General features: G+C 34.0%; 1 protein-coding gene across 7 annotated transcripts in view; it reads right to left on the bottom strand.

The window, feature by feature from the left end:
- The window catches only part of LRRC9 (leucine rich repeat containing 9), a 195131-nt gene that overhangs the window by 92584 nt on the left and 80512 nt on the right, over window positions 1-22035 (bottom strand). For all 7 annotated transcript variants that reach the window (XM_074235927.1, XM_074235928.1, XM_074235926.1 and 4 more), the window contains 2 exons: window positions 16558-16677; window positions 10866-11057 (listed from right to left, as the gene is read on the bottom strand). In XM_074235927.1, the coding sequence (XP_074092028.1) occupies window positions 10866-11057; window positions 16558-16677 (312 nt within the window). The remainder of the gene's footprint in view (window positions 1-10865; window positions 11058-16557; window positions 16678-22035) is intronic.

Here is a 22035-nt window from a genome sequence, read left to right as displayed (position 1 = left end):
TCAGGAATACCAATAATTTAGGTTATCTCTCTTCAATCTGTTTTTAAGGACAGTGGTTTTGATGATGAGCTATTTTAATTTTCTTTTATTTTGTCATTTTTTTTGGATTTAACAAATTCTTGTTGTCTTATGAAGTCATTGGTTTCCACAGACTGTTCTTTTTTTTAGAAAAGAATTTTCTTCATTTACCTTTTGCAACTCCTTTTCCAATTGGTCAATTTTATTTTTAAGGATTTTTTCCATTTGACAAATTGATGGTTTGTGAGAATTATTTTCTTTTTGCATTTGTCCAATTGTATTTTTCAAGGATTTTTTTTCTTGTTGCAAGGTATTAATTTTCTCTCCCAAATTTTCCAGTTGATTTTTAAACTCCTTTGTGATTCCTTCAAGGAAGTCTTTCTGTGCTGGTGACCAAATCATATTCTTCTCAGAAGTTCTAGATCTCTCTGAATTAGGGTATTTTCCTTCTAGGAATTTTTCTATGGACCTCCCCTTTCTTTTGGCCTTTCTTCATTTTCCTAAGATCTTGTGTTGGGGTAGGGGCTAGTTCACAAAGTTTGGTGGTGGGATTCCTAGAGGCTTTACTCACTGGGTTTAGTAACTCCAAGTGGACTGGCTAGTAGGGGGTGCTAGAGGCTTTGCTCACTGAGCGTAATATCTCCTCCCAGTCAATACGTGATGCTAGAGGCTGGAATTTGCCCTTCAGTCCTTCCAGTAAGCCCCAGATCATCAGTCCCACCACCAACGCCTCCACTCTCCAGTTGTTTCTCAGAGTGGTTCCTACAGCAAAAGCCTCTGGGGGTGATCCTAGGTTAGTCTGGCTCTCAGCCCGCCCCCACCAGCTGTCTGCTCTCTATTCCCAGTTCACCCATGATCCCCGAAGACAGACCTTGAGGTAGGTGTTCTTCTCCTAGCTTCTCTTTCTGGGTTTTGTTGATTGGATTTCTGTTAAGAGGTTGGTTTCAATTTTATTAATTTCAAATTTTGATTTTCAGAATTCCTAATTTGTATTTAATTGGAGATTTTTAATTTGTTCTTTTTCCTTTTTAGCTTTTTTAGTTGTAGGACCAATTCATTGATCTTGTCTTTCTCAAATTTATTCAGGTATGCTTTTAGAGATATAAAAATTTCCCCTAATAACTGCTTTGGCTGCATCTCACAAATTTTGGCATGTTATCTCATTATTGTCATTATCTTGGATAAAATTGCTGATTATTTCTATGATTTTTTAGTTTATCTTTCCATGGCCCTTTATATTACATGAAATTTTTATTGCATCACGATCTGAAAAGATTATATATATTTCTGCCTTTTTTGCAATTGATTGTTAGACTTTTATTCCCTAATACATGATCAATTTTTGTGTAAATGCCATGCACTGAAGAGAAGGTATATATATACCTTTCTATCCCCATTCAACTTTTCTAGAGTTCTATCTATCATACAAACTTTCCTAAAATTTTATTTACCTTCTTAATTTCCTTCTTGTTCATTTTGTGGTTACATTTACCTAATTTTGAAGGAGGGAGGTTGAGTTCTCCACTAATATAATTTTGCTGTCTTTGTCTTCCTTTAACTCCATTAGCTTCTTCTTTAAGAATGTGAAGGCCATACCATTTGGTGCATATATACTTAATATTGACATTACTTCACAGACTATGGTACCTTTAGGAAGATATAGTTTTTCTCCTTATACCTTTTAAATTTGGTCTATTTTTGCTTTTATCCTTGATAAGGATTGCTACCCCTGCTTTTTTTTTTTTTACTTTGGCTGAAATATAATATATTCTGCTCCAGTCTTTTATCTAAACCCTTTGTGTAGCTTTCTGCTTCAAATGTGTTTCTAGTAAACAACAAACTTTTCAATCCACTTTACTATCTACTTGTTTTATGGGAGAGTTTACTCCATTCACCTTCACAGTTATGATTGCTAATTTTGTATTTTCCTCAATCCTATCTTCACAATTTGTACTGTTTTCCCTCTCCTTTCCTCTTATATCTCATCACCAGTGTTTCGCTGCCTTCATCAATCTGCCCTCCCTTTTATCAACCCACTTCCATTTTCTTCTCTCTTTCCTCTTTTATTCCTTTTTTTAAATTTACTTTTCACTTCCCTTTTATATCCCATTTCTTCTCTTTTCTTTTACTTCTTCCCACCCATGCTGCCCGCCCCCCTTCCCCATGCCACTTCCTATAGGGTAGGATACATTTCTAAATCCAGTTGGAGATGTTATGTTATCCCTCTTCTCATGATGTTAATTATCCTCTAATGACTCCATGTTCTTTTCCCAGCCTAATTCTTCTTTTAATATTCTAATTGTTTTATAGCTGTCTTGTACCCATTTTCTCTATCAAAGTATACTTCTTTCAACTGTCCTACTAGCAGTAGAATAAGCATCCTTACATATAAAAAATTTATATTTACACCCTTTCCAAGTACAATCCATCGTTATCCTAATATCAATATAATACTCAAGAGTTAATAGTTTGATTACATCACAACCAATTTATACCCACACCTCCTTTCCAAGTACCTTCCCTACAAATGTCTCAATATGAATATAACTATTTTTTATTTTTGGCAAGGAAATGGGGTTAAGTGGCTTGCCCAAGGTAATTATCAAGTGTCTGAATCCAGATCTGAACTCAGGTACTCCTGACTCCAGGGCCAGTGCCCTATCCACTGCGCCATCTAGCCATCCCTGAATATAACTCTTAAGAACTAAAAGTTTAATCACAGTCAGTTTGTACCCACACCCTCTTTCCAGTATGCTCTTTGCAAATGTCCTAATAGAAAAACAATTCTCACAAGTTACAAGCATTGTCTTCCTGTGTAGAGATATAGACAGTTTAGTCGTGACTAACATTTTCCCCTCTGTCCATTTCCATTTTCCATTTTTATGCATTTCTTGAGTCTTGTATCTGAAGATAAAATTTTCTGTTCAGTTCTGTTCTTTTTATCAGATTGAGTTTGAAAGTCATCTATCAAAGATCCATCTTTTCCCTTAAAAGAATATGTGGAATTTTGTAGTGTACTTCATTTTTGGTTGTAATACAAAGTCCTTTGCCCTCTGGAATATCATATTCCAGGATCTTTGATTTTCTAATGTTGAAGTTGATAAGTCCTTTATAATCATCACTGTGTTTCTATGGTATTTAAATTGCTCTTTTTTGACTTACAGTATTTTCTCCTTTAGCTGAGAATTCTGAAATTTGGATACAATATTCCTTTGAGTTTTTATTTTGTGATCTTTACCTGGGTTGATTGATGAATTCTTTCAAAACTATTTTATCCTTTTGTTTTAGGATATGAGGGCAGTTTTCCTGATAATTTCTTGAAAGATATTTTCCAAGGTTATTTTCTGATCATGATTTTCTGATAGATCAATAATTCATAAATGATCTCTCTGGGATCTATTTTCCAGATTAGTCATTTTTCTTAAGAGGTACTTTACATTTTTCCTATTTTTTTCAGTCTTTTGTTTGATGGATTCTTGGGAGTTTCATAGAGTCATTTGTTTTTATTTGTCCAGTTCTAGCTTTTAGGGTTTATTTTCTTCAGTTAACCCTCATGTTTCCTTTTTCCAATTGGTTAATTTTGCTTGTAGAGGAATTAATTTTTTCCATTTGGTCCATTTTGCTTTTAAATTCTTCAGTCATTTCTTTTCTTTGGTATTTAAAATTCTTTTTGAGCTCTTTCAAGAGGTCTTTTGGATTTCAGACCAATTCATAAACCCCTTTGAGGCTTATGTGGGCATTTTATCACTGCTTTTCTCTTCTTAGATGATGATTTTAAAGTCCCTTTCAGAATAGTAGCTATTAATGGTTAGTGCCCTTTTTGTTGTTCATTTTGATAACTGAGCTCTGCTCCTATGGGATAGGGTGTATAGACCTAAGGTTTTTTGGGTTTTTTTTGCACTATAGGCCAGGGATCTTGTCCCCAGCTTTCTCTAATATTTTCAGTGTTCATAGTTTACTCCCTGCTCTAGGTAGTTTAATGCCTTACCAGCGTTCTGGGGCTCAAACCTTGCTCTTTGATCTAAGGATCTTACTCTTTCTGCTGATCTACTGGGCCAGGACCTGAGCCTCCCACTGGCTTTCTAGCTCTCCCACCTATATTAGGCTACACAGCCTTTCTACCCACATAAGACAGATCTTTTCCTGAAGTTCCTCCAAAACATTTTGCTGAAAGGCTATTTCATTCTTTTTTCTGTTGCAGTTGTTGTTGTTGGTTCTGTTGCTTTTACGATCTGTTTAGAGGTTTCATTAAAAGTTGTTTCAGGAAAACCTCCAGGAGCTTCATTCATATCATCATCTTAGCTTCCTTGAGAATCACTCTTCACTATGAATTTGATAATAATGAGTCTGGCTTTGGCCACCCAAAAAATTACCTTTCACAATGGAAATATATTCTTTTATTATATCTAGCAACAAGGAAGGCCAGAATGATGGATTCAGGAAGCTGGAGCGCTCTCTCTCTCTCTCTCTCTCTCTCTCTCTCTCTCTCTCTCTTTTGGACTGGCAGGAACCAGACTGAAAGTGGTTAAGCAATCTAGTATCAAGATTATGAGAAAAGGCAAGAGCTCTTGATATAGACTGCTTTGACAGCACTAGAATGAATAGGTCTAACAATTAACCACATGAACATTAAATAAAAGAACCACAGAACTGAATCTGAACATTTCAGTTTCTGTAATTCAAATTTTCTAATCAAACTTGGGAGCATTTTACGTGAAAATATCCAAATTGATAGAAAGAATGCTGATATTTGCCTCTAAAGAAATAATCTTTTTCTTTTCTGAGAGACACATGTATCTAAATTTGTATCTGGAGTCAATCCTAAAGAGAGTCTGGAACCATGCCTGTTCTCACTCTTGCCTGTCATTCCTGTCCTCTCTAAAGTTCTCGCTAACACAGCTGGATCATAGACTGTGCTGAGACTTTAGAATCTAATCAAGAGGACTTTTAAATAAAAAAAAAATGAAGGGAGGGGTGACAGCCAGGTGGCACAGAGGACAGAGTACCTTCCCTTTAGTTAGGAGGACCTGAGTTCAAATTTGGACTCAGACACTTAATACTTAGTTGTGTGACCTTGGGCAAGTCACTTAACTCTACTGCCTTCCAAAAAAAACAAAAAACAAAAAATGAAGGGAGAGGGGGAAAATGTTTATATTTTTATATTTATATATTTATTATATTTATATTTATATATTTAATACAACTGTATTGGTTGTTCAGTTGTTCAGCCATGTCTGAATCTTTGACTCCATGAACTATAATTCACTTGCTCTTCTACCTTCCACTATTTCCTGAAGTTTGTCCAAGCTTATGTTCATTGCTTCCTAGACATTTATATTCTCATCATATGCTGTTCCCTTTTTCTTTTGCCTTCAATCTTTCCCAACATTTGAGACTTTTTGAATATCATTTTCTCATTATGTAGCCCAAGTATTTAAGTTTTAGTTTTAATATTTTACCTTCCAATGAATAATCTGAATTAATTTCCTTAAGTACTGATTGGTTTGATCTCCTGGTTGTCCAAAAGAATCCCAAAAGTCTTCCGGGACTATAATTTGAAAGCATCAATTTTTGTGGTTCTCAACTTTCACTACAACCCAACTCTCACAGTCATACACTGCTACTGGAAAAACCACAGTTTTTAATATACAGACCTCTGTCAGCAAGATAATGTCTCTGTTTTTAGCATGCTGTCCAGATTTGCCACCAGTTTTCCTTTCACGGACCAAGTATCTTTTAATTTCAGGACTTCAGTCACTTTTTGAACCTAAGGATATAAAATCTGATGCTGTTTCCATTTCTTCTCCCTCTATTGCCAGGAAGTGAGGGGATCAGTTATTAAGATTTTAGGTTTTTTTGATATTAACTTTCAAGTTTAATTAAGAAGCTTCTTAATTACTCTTTCCTTTCTGTCATCAGAGTGCTATTGTCTGCATATGCAGTGGATAGAGCACTTGGAAGTCAGGAGGACAGGAGTTTGAAACTGACTTTAGACAACAACTGACACTTGACACTAGCTGTGTGACCTTAGGCAAGTTATTTAACCCTGATTGCCCTGCATCCAGAGTCATCTCCAGTCATCCAATTCATTTCTGGCCACTGGATCTAGATGGCTCTGGAGGAGAAAGTAAGACTAGTGACTTAGCATAGCACCCTCTCACTCAATTCTAATTCATATGTTTGTCATGACATCACCTCCCTGATGTTGTGGTCTCTTCGTGAATGAAGGACAGACATAACTATTATTTCTCCTGGCAACCCAAATTCTGGCTTTTGATTGATCCAACCCGAATATTTTGTATATAGGTTAAATAACAAAGGTAACAATATACTGGCATACCTCCTTTTCCAATCTTAAAACAAACAGTTATTCCATGTTTTGTTCTAACCATTGATTCTTGTTTGTTTCTTGTTTTTTTTTGTTTTTTGGGGGGTTTGCAAGGCAATAGGGTTAAGTGACTTGCCCAAGGTCACACAGTAGGTAATTATTAAGTGTCTGAGGCTGGTTTTGAACCTCAGGTCCCTCCTGACTCCAGGACTGGTGCTCTATCCACTGTGCCATTTAGCTACCCCTATTTCTTGACTAGTATACAAGTTCCTCAGGAAATAGGTAAGATGACTTTTGTATTATTTTTACTCTCATCTCTTTGAGGACATGCCACATTTTGTTGTTATCCACATAGTCAAAGGCTTTAGAATAGTCAATGAAGCAAAAGTAGACATTTTTCTGGAACTCCCTTGCTTTCTCCATAATCTAGTGACTGTACATTGCATCTAATTTCTGTATTCATATTATTTCTGTATATACTTCTATATATATTTATATCTCTCTATATTATACCTACACATACATCTATGTCTATACATTTATATCTATATCTGCATCTATACTTATTCTCCATAATCCAGTGAATGTTACATTGCACTATCTACTTCTACATGTATAGTTATATCTTTTTATCAATATTTACAACTATACATACACAACTATACCTACATCTATATCTATACCTACACATTTATATCTCTATCTGCATCTATACATATACTCACATTTACATCTATAACTACACATATCTGTAACTACACGTACATCTATATATTTATATCTTCAGCTATATATATAATTTTACCTATACCTACACCTATACCCCAATCTATATTTATACCAATACCTACAGCTATATTTCTGTCTGCCAAGTCAGACGTAGTAAGTATAACATAGGAAGATGAGTATAGAGTGAGTCAGTAATTCATAATAGAGTCTATCTTAAAAAAGAGGAATAGCAAAACATATGGCTTCAGATGTTTATATACCAATGCACAAAGTATGGGGAATAAACAAGGAAATTTCAAAATCTGCCTCAACCAATTAGGACCACTCTTGATATTACTGGCATCAATAATCAATCAAGAATACTTATTGGAAAACATGTTGATTGCAAGGGAATTAAAGTGGATACCATTTGCATTTTTAAATAATTGTACAGCTAAGACAATGCTGTCATATAAATTTTTTTAAAAAGGTCACCAAAAAACAAGCAAAGTGCCAAACAATCAATGTTAGGATGGGTATAGCTGGTGGAAGGATGGAGTGAGGTTCAAAACTATCTCAGAGAGAGGTGAGCACAAGGGCTTTAGAATATGGGATAGCCTATATGGGAAGAGCAACACTTCTCAATATTGACTGTGTTTATAACCTGGGCTCTGTAGCCATCACTGAGGGGATCAATCATTGTGGAAAAGAGGCCCATTTTCCTCATTACCATCAATATTTGAGCACATCAGCTCAAAATTGATTACATCAGCTCAAAACTCTCAATCTGATCACCAATTCTGTTTCCAGCTTAGTCCCCAAATCTATCAATCTATGAAGTAGCCCTTAGAGATACAGTTTGATAACTGTTTCTGTAGGTACTATAGTCACAACTCCTAAAGATCCAGAAAAGAAGTTCTTGCCACCTAATTCTTTGATGTAATACATTAGAGATAGATATGATTTTATCAATAGAAATGACTTTGAAGAAGATGCAAGACCATTTGCTTTACTGCTGCACTCTAAGAACCATAGGACTTTTACACCTAACTGATGGCTGATGTGATGACTTACGTGTTGTCTCCTCCATCAGAATCAGAACTCCTTAAGAGCAGAGACTGTCTTGCTTTTCTATTTGTATACCCAGTATTTTGCACAGAGTCATCATTTAATGAATACGTTTTCATTTATTTATTCATTCAAGGAGGAAATAAATAATACATTCATGATAGGGATCACAATCTGGCACAGAAATATGATAAAGTAATTATGGGGGACTTCAGTTATACAGCTATCTTAAGGGACTCTTGAATAAAAGCAGATAAAATCCTAACTTGTCTTAATAAGAACTTATTTCTTTAAAAGACTGAGGAAGCATTACAAGAACTGATATGCAGGATCTGAATTTAACTAGCAAAAATTAACTAGTTGTTGAAGTAGAAATAATGGAAATATTGTAAGGGAATTGCTACTTTATCTCCCATAGGTAAGAAGAGTATACACCTATATTTTGGGGATAGTAGATTTCAAAAAGTTTAGAAGAATGACAGATAGGATACATATAGATAGGATCTATAAGGGCAAATTATCCTAGAAGAAATGGAAAGGTCTCAAGAATGAAATTCTGATGACACAAAGAGAAATAATTCCAGTTGAAGGAAAAAAGACAATTGTCTAAAAAGATAAGTATAGAGGGAATTCACTAATTTACTTAGATTTAAAAATATATAGAAAATGGAGACAAGAAAAGAAGTCAACACAGTCCTGTAAGAATAATGGCAGGGGTGCTAAGGCACAGAATGAGCCAAGGCCTAGGATAACCAGAAGGACTTTATTAGTTATGTTGGGATTAAAAGGAAGATCAAAGAAAAGATAAATGGGAGTATATGGAATGATGATAAGGAAAGCTGAATTACTCAACTCTTATTTTCATTCTGCTTTTCTGTACAGGAATTTGGTCTTCATAATGAAGATAAAATAAAAATGATTAGTAGGGACTCAACACCCAAATTAAATAAGGAGATGATAGGAGAACACTTACTTTACTTGAATGAGTTCAACTTGCTTTAACTACTTCCAAGTAGTTTAAAGAAATATGCCATTAAAGAAATGGCAGATGAGCTTTGATTAGTTGTATTTGAAAAATTATGACAAAGATTGTAAAACTATAACCAGAGAAGGGAAATTGATTTTCACAACTGGGAAAAAAGCAGATTCTTTCAACTATGGAACTATTTGCTTGACTTTGATTCTGAAATGCATTATTATAGAGATGGTTTATGAGCAATTAGAAAAGGAAATAAGTGATGACTACTAATAGCTATTGTGGCTTATTCAATATTAAGTCACATAGACTATCACATTTAGTGATAGGGATAAGAATTTCATAGATTAGGAGAATTTAACAGTCACAATAGGCCTGCATTTTAGCCCAACATTTGCCAAAGTCTGTCATGCAATTTTCAAAAATAATCAGAAATGTGGGCTAGATGAGAAGCACAGTTAAGTAGATTTGAAACTAACTAAATTAAGTATGAAAAGATTGATATTAATATCTAAGAGGGAAGTATAAATAGGAGTGCTTCAACTTTATCAGTCCTTGGACTTGGGCTATCTAACACTCATTAATGGATAAAGGCATAGATAGCATTTTTATTAAATTTTCAGTTGACACAAAACTGGAATGGATTACTAATCTAGGCATATGACAGTCAGTATCCAAAAGATCTATTAGCTAGAACATTGGGTCAAATCAAAAAAGATGAAATTTTAAAGGAATAAGTATAAAGTTCTATATTTTTAAAAAAATTAAAAAAATTTAAATTTAGAAAATTTAAAAATTTAAAAATCAGCTGTACAGTGCAACAACGTGAGTGAAAATGATGAGGTTTTAGTATACAATAAACTCAACATAAGTCCACAGTGTGACATGATACCAAAAAAGTCAAGCATTTTGTAAACCAATAAAAATGTGCAAAATATAAATGAGTTATTAATATCCTTCATTCAGAGGAATAATGATCAGAATGAATAAAGTTACTCTAGTCAGGACACTTCTGGATATTATATTTAGTTATAAAAGCTATGTTCTAGGAGGAACTCTGAGAAACTAGTTCTCATCCCCAAATTCTTATTTCTTTTCTTAATAGAAGAGGGTTCCTGGGCAGAGTGAGGAGAGAAATAAGAGATGATGATATAAAGACAATTGAAGAAATTGGGGATGGTTTGCCTGGGGAAAAGAAAATTTAGGGGGAAAATGGTGACTGTCTTCAAGTAACTGACGTATTATTAGGTGGTAGAGGATTTAGAATCTGGAAAACTGAATTAGATCTGTCGGTGGAAACTGAAGAGAAAGAGAATTTGGTTTGAGAAAAGGAGGAAATTTCTAAAAAATTAGAGTTATCCAAAAGTAGAATTACTTCTTCATGAAATAATGTGCTTTTTATCACTGCAAGTTTTCAGGGAGACCTCAGATGAATACTTTGTCAGGAGGTTATGAAGAACATTTGGAATTGTGAATGTATAGGGATTAAAAGATTATAACAATATTTCAACAACAATATTATCAACTATTTGAGAAAGCTGTATTGTTTTATGTCATAAAAAATCTGAGACTTGTTCTGGCATAAATATTTGATTAATTTGGCTACAAAACTGAATTCATTTTGTCAACAAATCTTATGAAAAGAAAGTTTGTCGGTTTCTTGCAAAATACCACTGAATAGTGAGTTTGCACTGAAATATAAATGATAGTTATTTTGCTTATCATTAAGGAATAGAATATTTTAAAATAAATATATCTGATGCATACCTTCTGCCATGGATTATGTCGAATATCAAGAGTAAGAAGGTTTGAAGTATGCTTGCATAAAATATTAATTTCATCTCCAGTTTTTTTCAGCTGATTCCAGCTTAAGTCTAAGTATTTCAATTTCACTAGACCTCTAAATCCTTCAAGAGTTATCACGTGGTTATGACTTGCATCCAAATATTCAAGATTATTCTGAAAAAATATTTATAATAACCATATTTTTACTATTGTTAATACATTAGTATTTACATTAGAATAGTTCTTTTTCACACTCAAAGAAACTAGTACCTGCTGTAAGGCTAATTTTCATAATGGTACCAAAAATGAATTTTTTCCAAAGAACTTTCAGAATTTTATTATAAACATTTTATTACTTATTCTTATTCTACTCTTGTTTGAGATAATGAAGAGGCAAGTTGCTTCAATTCACTTGTTTAAAGAAGAGTGAAGGCATACTTTTTCAAATTTTTTTTTATTATTTATATTCATACGGACTTGCAAAAATATATAGTTTTACAGGGGTAGAAATAGAGCCAGATAAATTACATTTTATAATAAGATTAATTTCTAAATAACTACCTCTGTGGTCTTGGGCAAGTTCCTTAATTTCTCTGAGCCTCAGTTTCCTCATCTATAAAAAGGTGGACTAGATGACCCCTAAGTCTCTTTTGAGATTGAAATTCTTTGAACTTATGACTATCAATTCAGATCAAACCAGGAAGAGACTGTAGGTATAATGACTCTAAACATTCATATTTCATTTATTCATGCTCAGTGGATAAAACTTGTTATATCTCTTAAAAATAGAAATATTGAAATACCTCAGACAAGACATATATGATTTTCTGCAACCTTGGAATCCTCTACAACTTCTCACTATCTCTCACCCCCCATATCCATATAGTTACCAAACACTTTCCTCCCCTTCTCTCCTCTGACATTGACACTGCTCTAGTGCAGACCCTCATTACCTCATTGCCTGGATTATTTTAATAACCTACTAGTGGTCTGCCTACCTCCAGTCTCTCCCCATTCCAATCTATCCTTCATTTTGCCACTACTGTGATTTTCCTAAAGCACAATCCCATCATGTCATTCCCTTACACAATAAAGTCCAGTGGTTCCCTATCACTTTCCAGGATAAAATCTATTTGGTGCACAAAGCCCTTTATAACCTGGCTCATTCCTTTCCAGTTTTCTTATCCTTTGCCCCCACATATTCTGCACTTCAGTTGACAGTGGCCTCCAAACATTCCATTTCTGGCCTCTGAGGCTCTTCCCTGACTGTCCTCCAGGACAGGAATGCCCTGCCTCCTGCTCTTTATTTCCTGATGTCTCTGGCTTCCTTCCAATCAGTTAAAATCCCAGCTTCTACAAGGACCCTTTCCCAGTACCCCCCATTAGTGCTAGTTTCTTCCTTCTGAAGGTTGATACAGTTTTTCCTGTATTTTGTCAATACATAGCTATTTGTTTTTTCCTTTTGGAATGTGAGCTCTTTAATAGCAGGGACTGTGTTTTGGCTTTCTTTGTATTTCCAGGCTTAGCATATGGGATACTCAATGATAGATTTGGTACATTTTGCTCATTGAAGGAGTGTGGATTCTAATCAATCAACAAGTATTTATAAAACACCTATTATGTGCCAGACACAATGGGAAATAACTGCTAAGAATGGAACAATTCCCCTTCACAATGAGTTTATATTCTTATGGGGGGAGAGAAAAAGAACACATGCAAATATAGATGGTATAAAAATAAATACAAATATATACAAAGCAATTAAACAGAAGGTAATTTTGGAGGGAGGGCACCAGAACATGCACTTCATCTCCCTTAAAGGGAGCCTCTTTGAGTTTCAATGGTCAGTATATGAAGGACTCAAGTTTTTTTAGGTATGTAGTGATTTCAGATATCTTCCAAGTTGTATCTTTTGGACTTGGATCTTTTGGGCACAGTTCCAAAATTCTCTTGGTCATCTAGTATCAGTGCTGGGGTTGAAGGCTTTTTGAATATAGATTTCTAGAATTCTTTGGAATAAGAATTTGCACACTTTAAGGAAAAGGTTTATTGTTGTTATTGGGTCCAAATGAATGGCTTCCAAAAGCAAGCCCTGCCCAGAAAGGTATCCTGCAATAGTTTCACTCAAACTCATCACTGCCTATCTCCCCATGAAATAGTCTCATTCAAACTCATCACTGCTCATCTCCCCATGAAAAGGCTTCATGGATATCACATGGAAATCGGTCACACCCAGTGAATGACTTCTATTGCTTTCAGTTCCTCTACAAAACTTTGGGTATAGTGATGTGCAAAGAGTGGGGATAAGCATGGGAATTTATGAGGATACAATCCATAATTCCAAAAGAAGTAGATACTGAATGACTATGTACATGAAATTGTTTAAGTAAAAGTCAGTGAGTAGTAAATCTTTCCAACTGAACTATTTGGCATGGTAGTACTTGAGGTTTATGAACTTATTTTCAAAAATATTTTTGTAATTGTATTTCAATATTGTTGTTTTCTTTTGTAACCTTAAATATTTTATTTTATGCATTTTCTGCAAATGATCCATGATATAAAAAAATGTTAAGAACTCTCTGTGCTAGAGGAAAACATAACATCTCAGGTAAAGCTTTCAAATCAATTTGGAACATTCTTCCTGCCTGCCAAATGGGATATTATGGGGGTCTGTAGGTAGAGTTAAAATGGAAGGCAAACTGGCCTGCTGTCTGAAAGTATATAGTTGAATGAGATTTCCTGGAAGAACATATGAATAGCCTTTGCTTGAGACTGTGGACATGGATGGTGAGAGATTCAAACAAAGGAGTAAAGGAGAAAACTCTCTATTTTCATGAATATTACCATTAGAATATAGACCTGATCTCCAGCTCAGGGCAGGTTGGCAATATAGTTCAAAGAAATCCTCACCAGAGTCATTGAAATGAAAGGCTGAAGGGTATTGGGCCTTTCATGATTAAGGTCTTATTTGGATGCAGGGTGAAGATTCAGGTAATAAATGACATTATGACAAACCCCACTAAATTGCCAACTAAAAGACATTTCACATTGCTCTAGGTTTTTCTATTGTGGTTGGAATGAATTATTTTCAATTAACCTTTTGGGAAAGAAGAAAGAAAAAGGATGCTACACCTTAGAGCACATTTTTAACCATGAGCAAATTATCCAGGGGCATTAGCAGAGTTGTTTTGTGAAAGAACTATGTGGACCTAGGCAAAACAAATAATTATGTTGCCACTTTTGATGCTTGGTACTAGTTTCCTTGAAATCCTCTCCTTCTATGAACTCTTCTAATTCTAGGAAGGGCACAAAAATCCTTCCAAGTCATCTGGTTTGTGACCTTGGAGTCATCCTCAAGTCCCTATTTTCCTTCATCCTACCTAATTAATCAGTTATCAAGTCTTGTAAGGCTGCCCTCTTCACTTCACTATCTGAATTTTCTCTTTCATCAGGATTTAATTATCATTTCTATGCAGATGATTCAAAGATATAGTTCCGAATCTTTCCTGAACATGTCTTATAACACATGTCAAACCAAAAGATGTAGAGATCAAGTTCAAAATGACCCAACAACTCATTTCTATCCCCTCTCTTTCAAATATCCCCTAATTTTGTCAAAAGCACCACTATCCTTCTAGCAACTCAGCCTCATAATCTCAGCATTTTCCAAGATTCCACAGTCAATGCTGAATCTTGACATTCTTACCTCCTTAACATCTCCCACCATTTGATCTACTCTACTCATATAATCATGAACTTACTTCAGTCCTTCATTTTTTCTTATCTGAATGATTATCACAACTTCCTGTTTTTCCTTCCTTAAGTCTCCCCCTTCTCTAGGTCCGCCTTCCAAACAGCAGCCAAAGTAATTTTCCTTAACTGTAGATCAGCCCCCTATTCAATCAATTCCAGTAGCACCATATTGCCTGGAGGACACAATATAAACTCAGATTAGTTTCCAACCTGGCCCAATCTATCCTTCCAGCTGTATAAGATGTTATCCTGCCTCCTGCACTGTATATCTCAGATAAACTGGCCTTCTCTCCATTCTTCATCTTTGGCATGTTGACTCCCATCTTCGCACTGGCTGCATCCCTTATGGACTGAACTTTCTCTTCACCTCTGCCTCATAGATGTTCTTTCTTCCTTCAAGATGCAGTTCAAGCATCACATTCTATAGGAAGACTTTTCTGATCCTCAACCAAAGTGCTCTACCTCCCCAGCTATGACACATTTATTTTGCATTTAATCTGTATGTACTTACATATGTTTGAGTTGTCTCTCTTGTTTGAATGTCAAGATCCTTCAAAGGAGGGATCTTTGTATTGGCATCTCCAGCACTTAGCACAGTGTTGGGAACATGGTGGGTTACTTCATGTTTGTTAACTGACTGTCTGACAGACTCTTATATTTATCATCTCTTTTTCCCTCATACCACAACCAGTATGGCTCAGGTCTTGCCTGGACTACTAAAATAGTTTTCTAATTGGGCTCCTTTCTTTCAACCTCTCTCCTCCAATTCATCCATATGGAGACACAACTACTAAAATGACATTTTTAAAATGTTATTTTATTTTGTTTTCCAATAACATACAAAATAGTTTTCAACATTTATCTTTCTGTAAATTTTTGAGTTCCACATTTCTCTACTTCTCTCCTTTCCCTCCCCCCTCTGCATGACTCAAGGAGTCTAATATAGCTTATAACATGTACAATAATATAAAGTGACATTTTTAAAGCAACTATTTGAACATGTCATATTCCTATCCCCCACTTTTTGATAACTCCAGTGTCTCTTTAGCATATCTAAGGTGAAACCGAATATCCTCCATTGAGGATTAACAGTTTAGCTCCAAACTGCTATTCTAGACTTATTCAACATTACTCTCAATCATATAATCTATAGTTCAGCCAAATTAGACTTCTTGCTGCTCCTCATACAAAACATTTAATCTTTGCCCCTGTGTCTTGCCCTCTCTTCATATCTCTTTTTTGAAGGAACAAGTGCTGATAAATATCTACTGAATGATTTGAATTACTACTTTCTTTAATAGCTTTGCTCCTGTACAATTTACCATGTGAAGTTTTTCATGATCTGCCCAGCTGCTAGTACTTTCCCTCAACTTTGAATCAAACCTATAATGATTAAAGAGGAATAATACAGCAATAAACAGATATGCATGATCTTCATTCACTTGCTACTTCAGATCTCTTTATAGTCACTTGAAGAGGATATCTGTCAATATGAAGGAAAAGGAAAATAATATGAAGGAAAGTGAGGATTACCATGTGACATCTAGATAGGAAAGATAAGACAGAAATGAGGAAAGGAGAATGAAGAGATAAAAATAACATTAACAGTCATGAAGAACTTAATAGTCAGGGACATGACAAAAGGGGAGGAAGGAAAGGAGGAAATAGAAGGGATTTGGAAGCCATGAAGGCTAAATTCTATCCTTTTGAGAAGAGGACACAGAGTTTAAAAAGTTAAATGACTTACCTGAGGTTATTCAGGTGGTTAAGTGCTTCCTATAGGATTTGATATCAGGTATTCTTGACTCTTAAGCTCAGCACTCTAATTGCCAGAATCTTATTTACAAATATAATTTGGCTAACACAATGAAATGAATTTATTCTATTTTGATAAAGTAATATCAGAAAACTGATTTCTTACCAAATAGTAAACATCATCTAAAGATGTAAATTCATTAAAGCTGATGATAAGTTTTTGGAGTCCTGTTAACTTGGAAAGATCCCTCAATTTATTCAAGCTGTTTCCATGTAGATTCAGACTCTAGAACAATAGCAAAAAGAAAATTAAATATTAGAAGCAATTTAATTCTACCAAAATAATTATTTTCTATAATATTCATAACTAGTTATTAAATTAAGATTGACAATTGAGTCCTCATTCAGGGACTAGCCCTTGCTGATCATTCAGTCACTCTCTGAGATGGATACATGCTCTGTGATTTTTGTGAAGGCCCCACTCAACTAGAAGATCTTATAAACAGAATTTTGCCCAGGACTGCGGAAGATAAATCCTGAGAATGAATATGAACTCTGCATGGAAAAAGATTTGAGTAGAATAGCAAATCTTCAAACTCACTTTGCCCTTCTCCCCCCCGACCCTGCCCCCTCATTCTCAGCAAGTTGACATGAGTGAGCCTTCTAACTAATATCAACAGATAATGAAACTCAACAGAAGTTGAACAATTTGCCAAGAGTCACACAGGTGGTTTTGCAATGACCTCTGAACAAAAAGAATCAAGATCTAACCAATACCTCACACACTGTACCAAGATAAGATCAACATGGATACAGGTTCTACAGGTAAAAAAGCAATATTATAAACAAACTAGAAGGTCAAGGAGTAGTTTACCTGTCAGATCTATGGAAAGGAAGAGATGGAGAACACCATTTAAGACAAACTAGATAATTTTGATTATATTAAATTTAAAAATTTTTGCACAGACAAAACTACTGTAACCAAGATCAAAAGAAATGTAGTAAATTGGGAAACAATTTTTATAACTAGTATTTCTAAAGGACTCATTTCTAAAATATACAAAGAATTGGGTCAAATTTCCAAAAAAAAGCCATTCCCCAATTCACAGATGGTCAAGGTATATGCAAAGGCAATTTACAGATGAGGAAATCAAAGCGATCCATAGTCATATGAAAAATTGCTCTAAATCATTACTTATTGGAGAAATGCAAATTAAGGCATCTCTGAGGTACCACCTCACACCTCTCAGACTGGCCAATATGACCAGAAAGGACAATGATCAATATTGGAAGGGATGTGGGAAATCTAGGATATGAATGCATCTGGAGAGCAATTTGGCATTATGTACAAAGGGCAATAAAAGTGTTCATACCCCTTTGATCCAGCAATACCACTACAGGGTCTATACCCTGAAGAGATCATGAAAAAGGGTAAAACATAACTTGTACAATATTCCTAGAAGCTCTGTTTGTGGTGGCAAAGAATTGGAAATTGAGTGAATGTCCATCATTTGGGGAATGGCTGAACAAATTGAGGTATATGTATGTTATAAAACACTATTGTTCTATTAGAAACCAGGAGGGATAAGAATTCAGAGAAGCCTGGAAGAATTTGCATGAACTGATGCTGAGTGAGATGAGCAGAACCAGAACATTGTACACCCTAACAGCAACATGGGGGTGATGATTAACTTGATGGACTTGCTCATTCTATCAGTGCAACAATCAGGGACAATTTTGGGCTATCTGCAATGGAAAATAGCATCTGTATCCAGAGAAAGAAATGTGGGGGTTTGAACAAAGACTATTACCTTTAACTTAAAAAAATACCTGTTATCTTGTTATGTAATTTTGCTATCTCTTATACTTTATTTTTCTTCCTTAAGGATATGATTACTTTCTCATCACATTCAACTTAGATCAATGTATACCATGGAAACAATGTAAAGACTAACGGACTGCCTTCTATGGGGGGTGAGGGGGAAGTAAGATTAGGGGGAAAATTGTAAAAATTGTAAAAAAGTGTAAAACACAAAATGAAGTCTTTCAAAAAAATAATCAAGATTTGACTTGATATATGTATTTTATAAAAATATGAAAATAATATTGAACAATTCAGAAAAAATCAGAATATCAAATAATTGCACTTAAATTTAGCACTGTATTGCTTGTTTTTATAATTTTTATAATTGGCTACAACTACTACAATTTGAAAAAAAAGAAAAGTAGAGTTTTATGCTAGGAAAACTAGTCATTAGTAGGATAAAGGGGATACTATCTCTTTTAACACTGCTACTAAAGAACAGAAAATATAATTTTTATAGGAAACTGAACCTTAATTGTGAAATTAAAATTTTAACATGATAAAAATTTGCTTTTCTTTCTGAACTTGCACCTACTCTCTTCCATGTATTTTAAAGTAAATATTCCATTCAGTTTTCTTTTCATCTTTTCTTGTATCACTGTTCACTAACTCTACTCCCAATTTTTCATTTCACCCTCAAATAGAAACCCACTCTTTTAACAAATATAGCGAAGTTATAAACATTAATAGATTGGATTTATATTGTTTCACAATGGTTAATCTCACATTGCTAACAAGACATGGGTATCATTCTTCAACGTATGTCTTTTGCAATCATGATTGATCATTATTCTTAAATTTCAAGTTCAATGTTTTATCTTTCAAAGTTTTTTTGCTCTGCTTTGACATTATTGTGATCATTGCATAAATTATTCTTCTCTGGTTCTCTTTACTGAATCAGTTCATACAAGTCTCCCCAAGTTTCTCTGGATGTATCTCTTTAATTATTATGATACAATATTTCATTATATTCATATGCCAAAATTGTTATAATTTCCTAATGGACAAGGATTCCTTATGTTTCTAGGTCTTTTCTGGGAGCAAAAAATCCTCCTCTGGATCATTGATCATTTTGAACACAAGGGTTCTTTCTGTTGACATGAAACTTTTTAAAGGTATATGTCTAGTAGTGGTGTGACTGGGTCAAATCTACTGAATCTTTCAGTATAATTATGAATTGATTTTAGGAATTGCTAGACCAATTCACAGGCTCACAAACATGCATTAACACCTATGTTTTTCATAGACCCTCCAACAACTGTCATTTTTTCTCTTCTGTAATTTTTTGTTAATCTAATTGGTATGAGGAAGATTCTCAAAGTTGTTTCGGTTTGTATTTTCTTCATTATTAGGGATTTGGCACATTTTTATACAGTTGGTAGCTTGAATTTCTTCTTGGAAAAAATTCCTATTCATATTTGTTATGAACATATTCATATATTTTCTATTGTTGAATGAATCCTATTCTTATAAATGTGTCTATATTTGTTGATATAACTTTTGAGATGTCAGACCTTTGTCTGCTTTTGAAAAATTTAAAATATGTTGTATTTTGTCAAAAGCCCTAGTTTCTAACTATTATTATGATCATGTAGTTTTTGATATTTTTATCATTAGTATGATCTTATATTTATAATTTTCTTGGTGTCAAACAATATCTACATTTCTGATATAATTAAACATGGATATAGTGTATAATTTTTAAAAATGTTACAGTACTTGCTTATATCACATTCAAGTTTTTTTAATTAGAGGCATTAGATATTAATCAATATTTATTTAGTTGATTTTCTTTCTCTACTATGATTTTTCCTGTAGGAATCAGAATTATATTTAACTCACTGAATTTGGTAGGACCATGCTATGGCCAATGGAATGTGTATTTAATATTTTTGCTTTTCTGTATTTCTTGAGAGTTTTATTCCCTAGAATAGGTTGATTTTGGTAAAAAATCTATTCACAGTCAAGAAATATATATATATGTATATATATATACCCCTTTCAATTCCTATTCATTAATCAATAAAAATACATCTAACACCTCTAAAATTCCATTTAGATTCTTTCTTATTAATCTTTAACGTCTATGTTTGAAAAGGTATCTAACTACTATATTTTTACTGTATATTTCTCTCAGGAACTTGATTAGTATTTTCTTTAAGTATTTAAATGTTTTTAACAATTTCTTATATATGGTATTTTTTTCATTACCTATGGTACCTTTAAAAGTACTATCTTTTCCTAACCTCCAATTAGTTATATTCCCTGCTACACCCTTTATATCACCTAGATATCATCAGGTGCTGGATCTAGACCCATCTCTGTGTCTTTGCTTTGTCTCCTACTGTGATTCCCTATATCAAACCTTTATTGAGCCTCAGTCTCCTTGCCTCATCCATTAGGAATTGTCTTTGTTCTTTGCTATAGCTTCAACAGCTAAGATCTGAGATCCCAATGGCTTCAGGTCCTATTCATTAGATCATGTTGGTTTCATGTCACCCTGAAAGCCTCTGATGAGATCACCAGGTGGCTTTTGGTTGTGAGTAGCAAAGAGACTAAAGCAAAAATATTAAAATATTATATATTATTAGCAGGTTAGAGTTGTACCAGAACAAAATAATGATTAGCAATAGACATAGATGAAGATTTTGACAAAATATACCACCATATTATGATAAAATATTACAAAACAGAGACATATAGATGATTCTTCAATATACCAAAGAGTTGTCTATCAAAAGCCAAAAGCTAGCTTCATCTGTACAGAAAAATGCTTAAGATTTTTTTTCTAATAAAATCAAGGGTAAACCAAGTATTGCTTCTCCAAGCATGAACAAGATAATTCACACAAAAGAAGGGACTTCATGATGCAAAGGACTTTGATTATTTAGGGTTTGGGATGAGAGAATAGGAGATTTTTGCCATATAAAATTTAGGGTCACTGAGAATGGAGAGAGCAGAGAAGGCAGAGATTGTTCAAGGAGGATTAGTTGTCAAAGACAGGCAGTTAAGGCACCATCAACCTGAAAATGGTAATCATAGGAGAATAGAAAAGATAAAGCAAATATCTTCTTTCTTCTCTATTTTTCTCATGTTCAATGATATCTTCAAAGTGAGAGGAGGTCTAGAGATAGATTTTTGCTAGGTTGGATTAGAACTCCATTTAAGGTTAGTGGGAAGATGTGGACAAGACTCCTGAATGGGCAAATTAAGAAGCTATATATAGGTTGTGATCTGTAATAGTAGAAAGAGCATTCACATAAATGGAATCAGAGATCCATTATAGAACTGAATTCATGGAAACCATCAACCATATCATGGCATGCCTGTACTCTGATTTAGTGGAGGCAAGTCCCATTGAAATGAAATTATAGGTCACTATAAATATATATCAAAGTATATACTTACACATACATACACATATACATATATGTATCATTTTGTAAACTTAAGATCTATATAAATTTACTTAAGCTATTATTATTGATTTAGTAATAACATTCATATTTTTAAAAATAATATCAACATCTGTGGTCCTTTTTATTTGTCTGAAATCTCTGTTTTTTGAGATATCTTGAAAATCAACATAAATGATGACAAAATTGTGTCATCTCCAGCACAGATTTCTTTTATAGGTACAGTAGTGCTTTCTAACTTTGTCTCCTAAAGTATCACTATCAAATATAAATAATCATAAAGTATAATTAATTATCACTAAATATGAATGAAGAAAACAATGATATAAAGGATTCTTGAGTCAGGCCACTGGTAATCTACAAG

The sequence above is a fragment of the Macrotis lagotis genome, chromosome 4 (assembly GCF_037893015.1).
Source record: "Macrotis lagotis isolate mMagLag1 chromosome 4, bilby.v1.9.chrom.fasta, whole genome shotgun sequence".
NCBI lineage: Eukaryota > Metazoa > Chordata > Mammalia > Peramelemorphia > Peramelidae > Macrotis > Macrotis lagotis.
The sequence above is the reverse complement of the archived record's forward strand: the minus strand, read 5'-3'. Positions and strand labels throughout refer to the sequence as shown.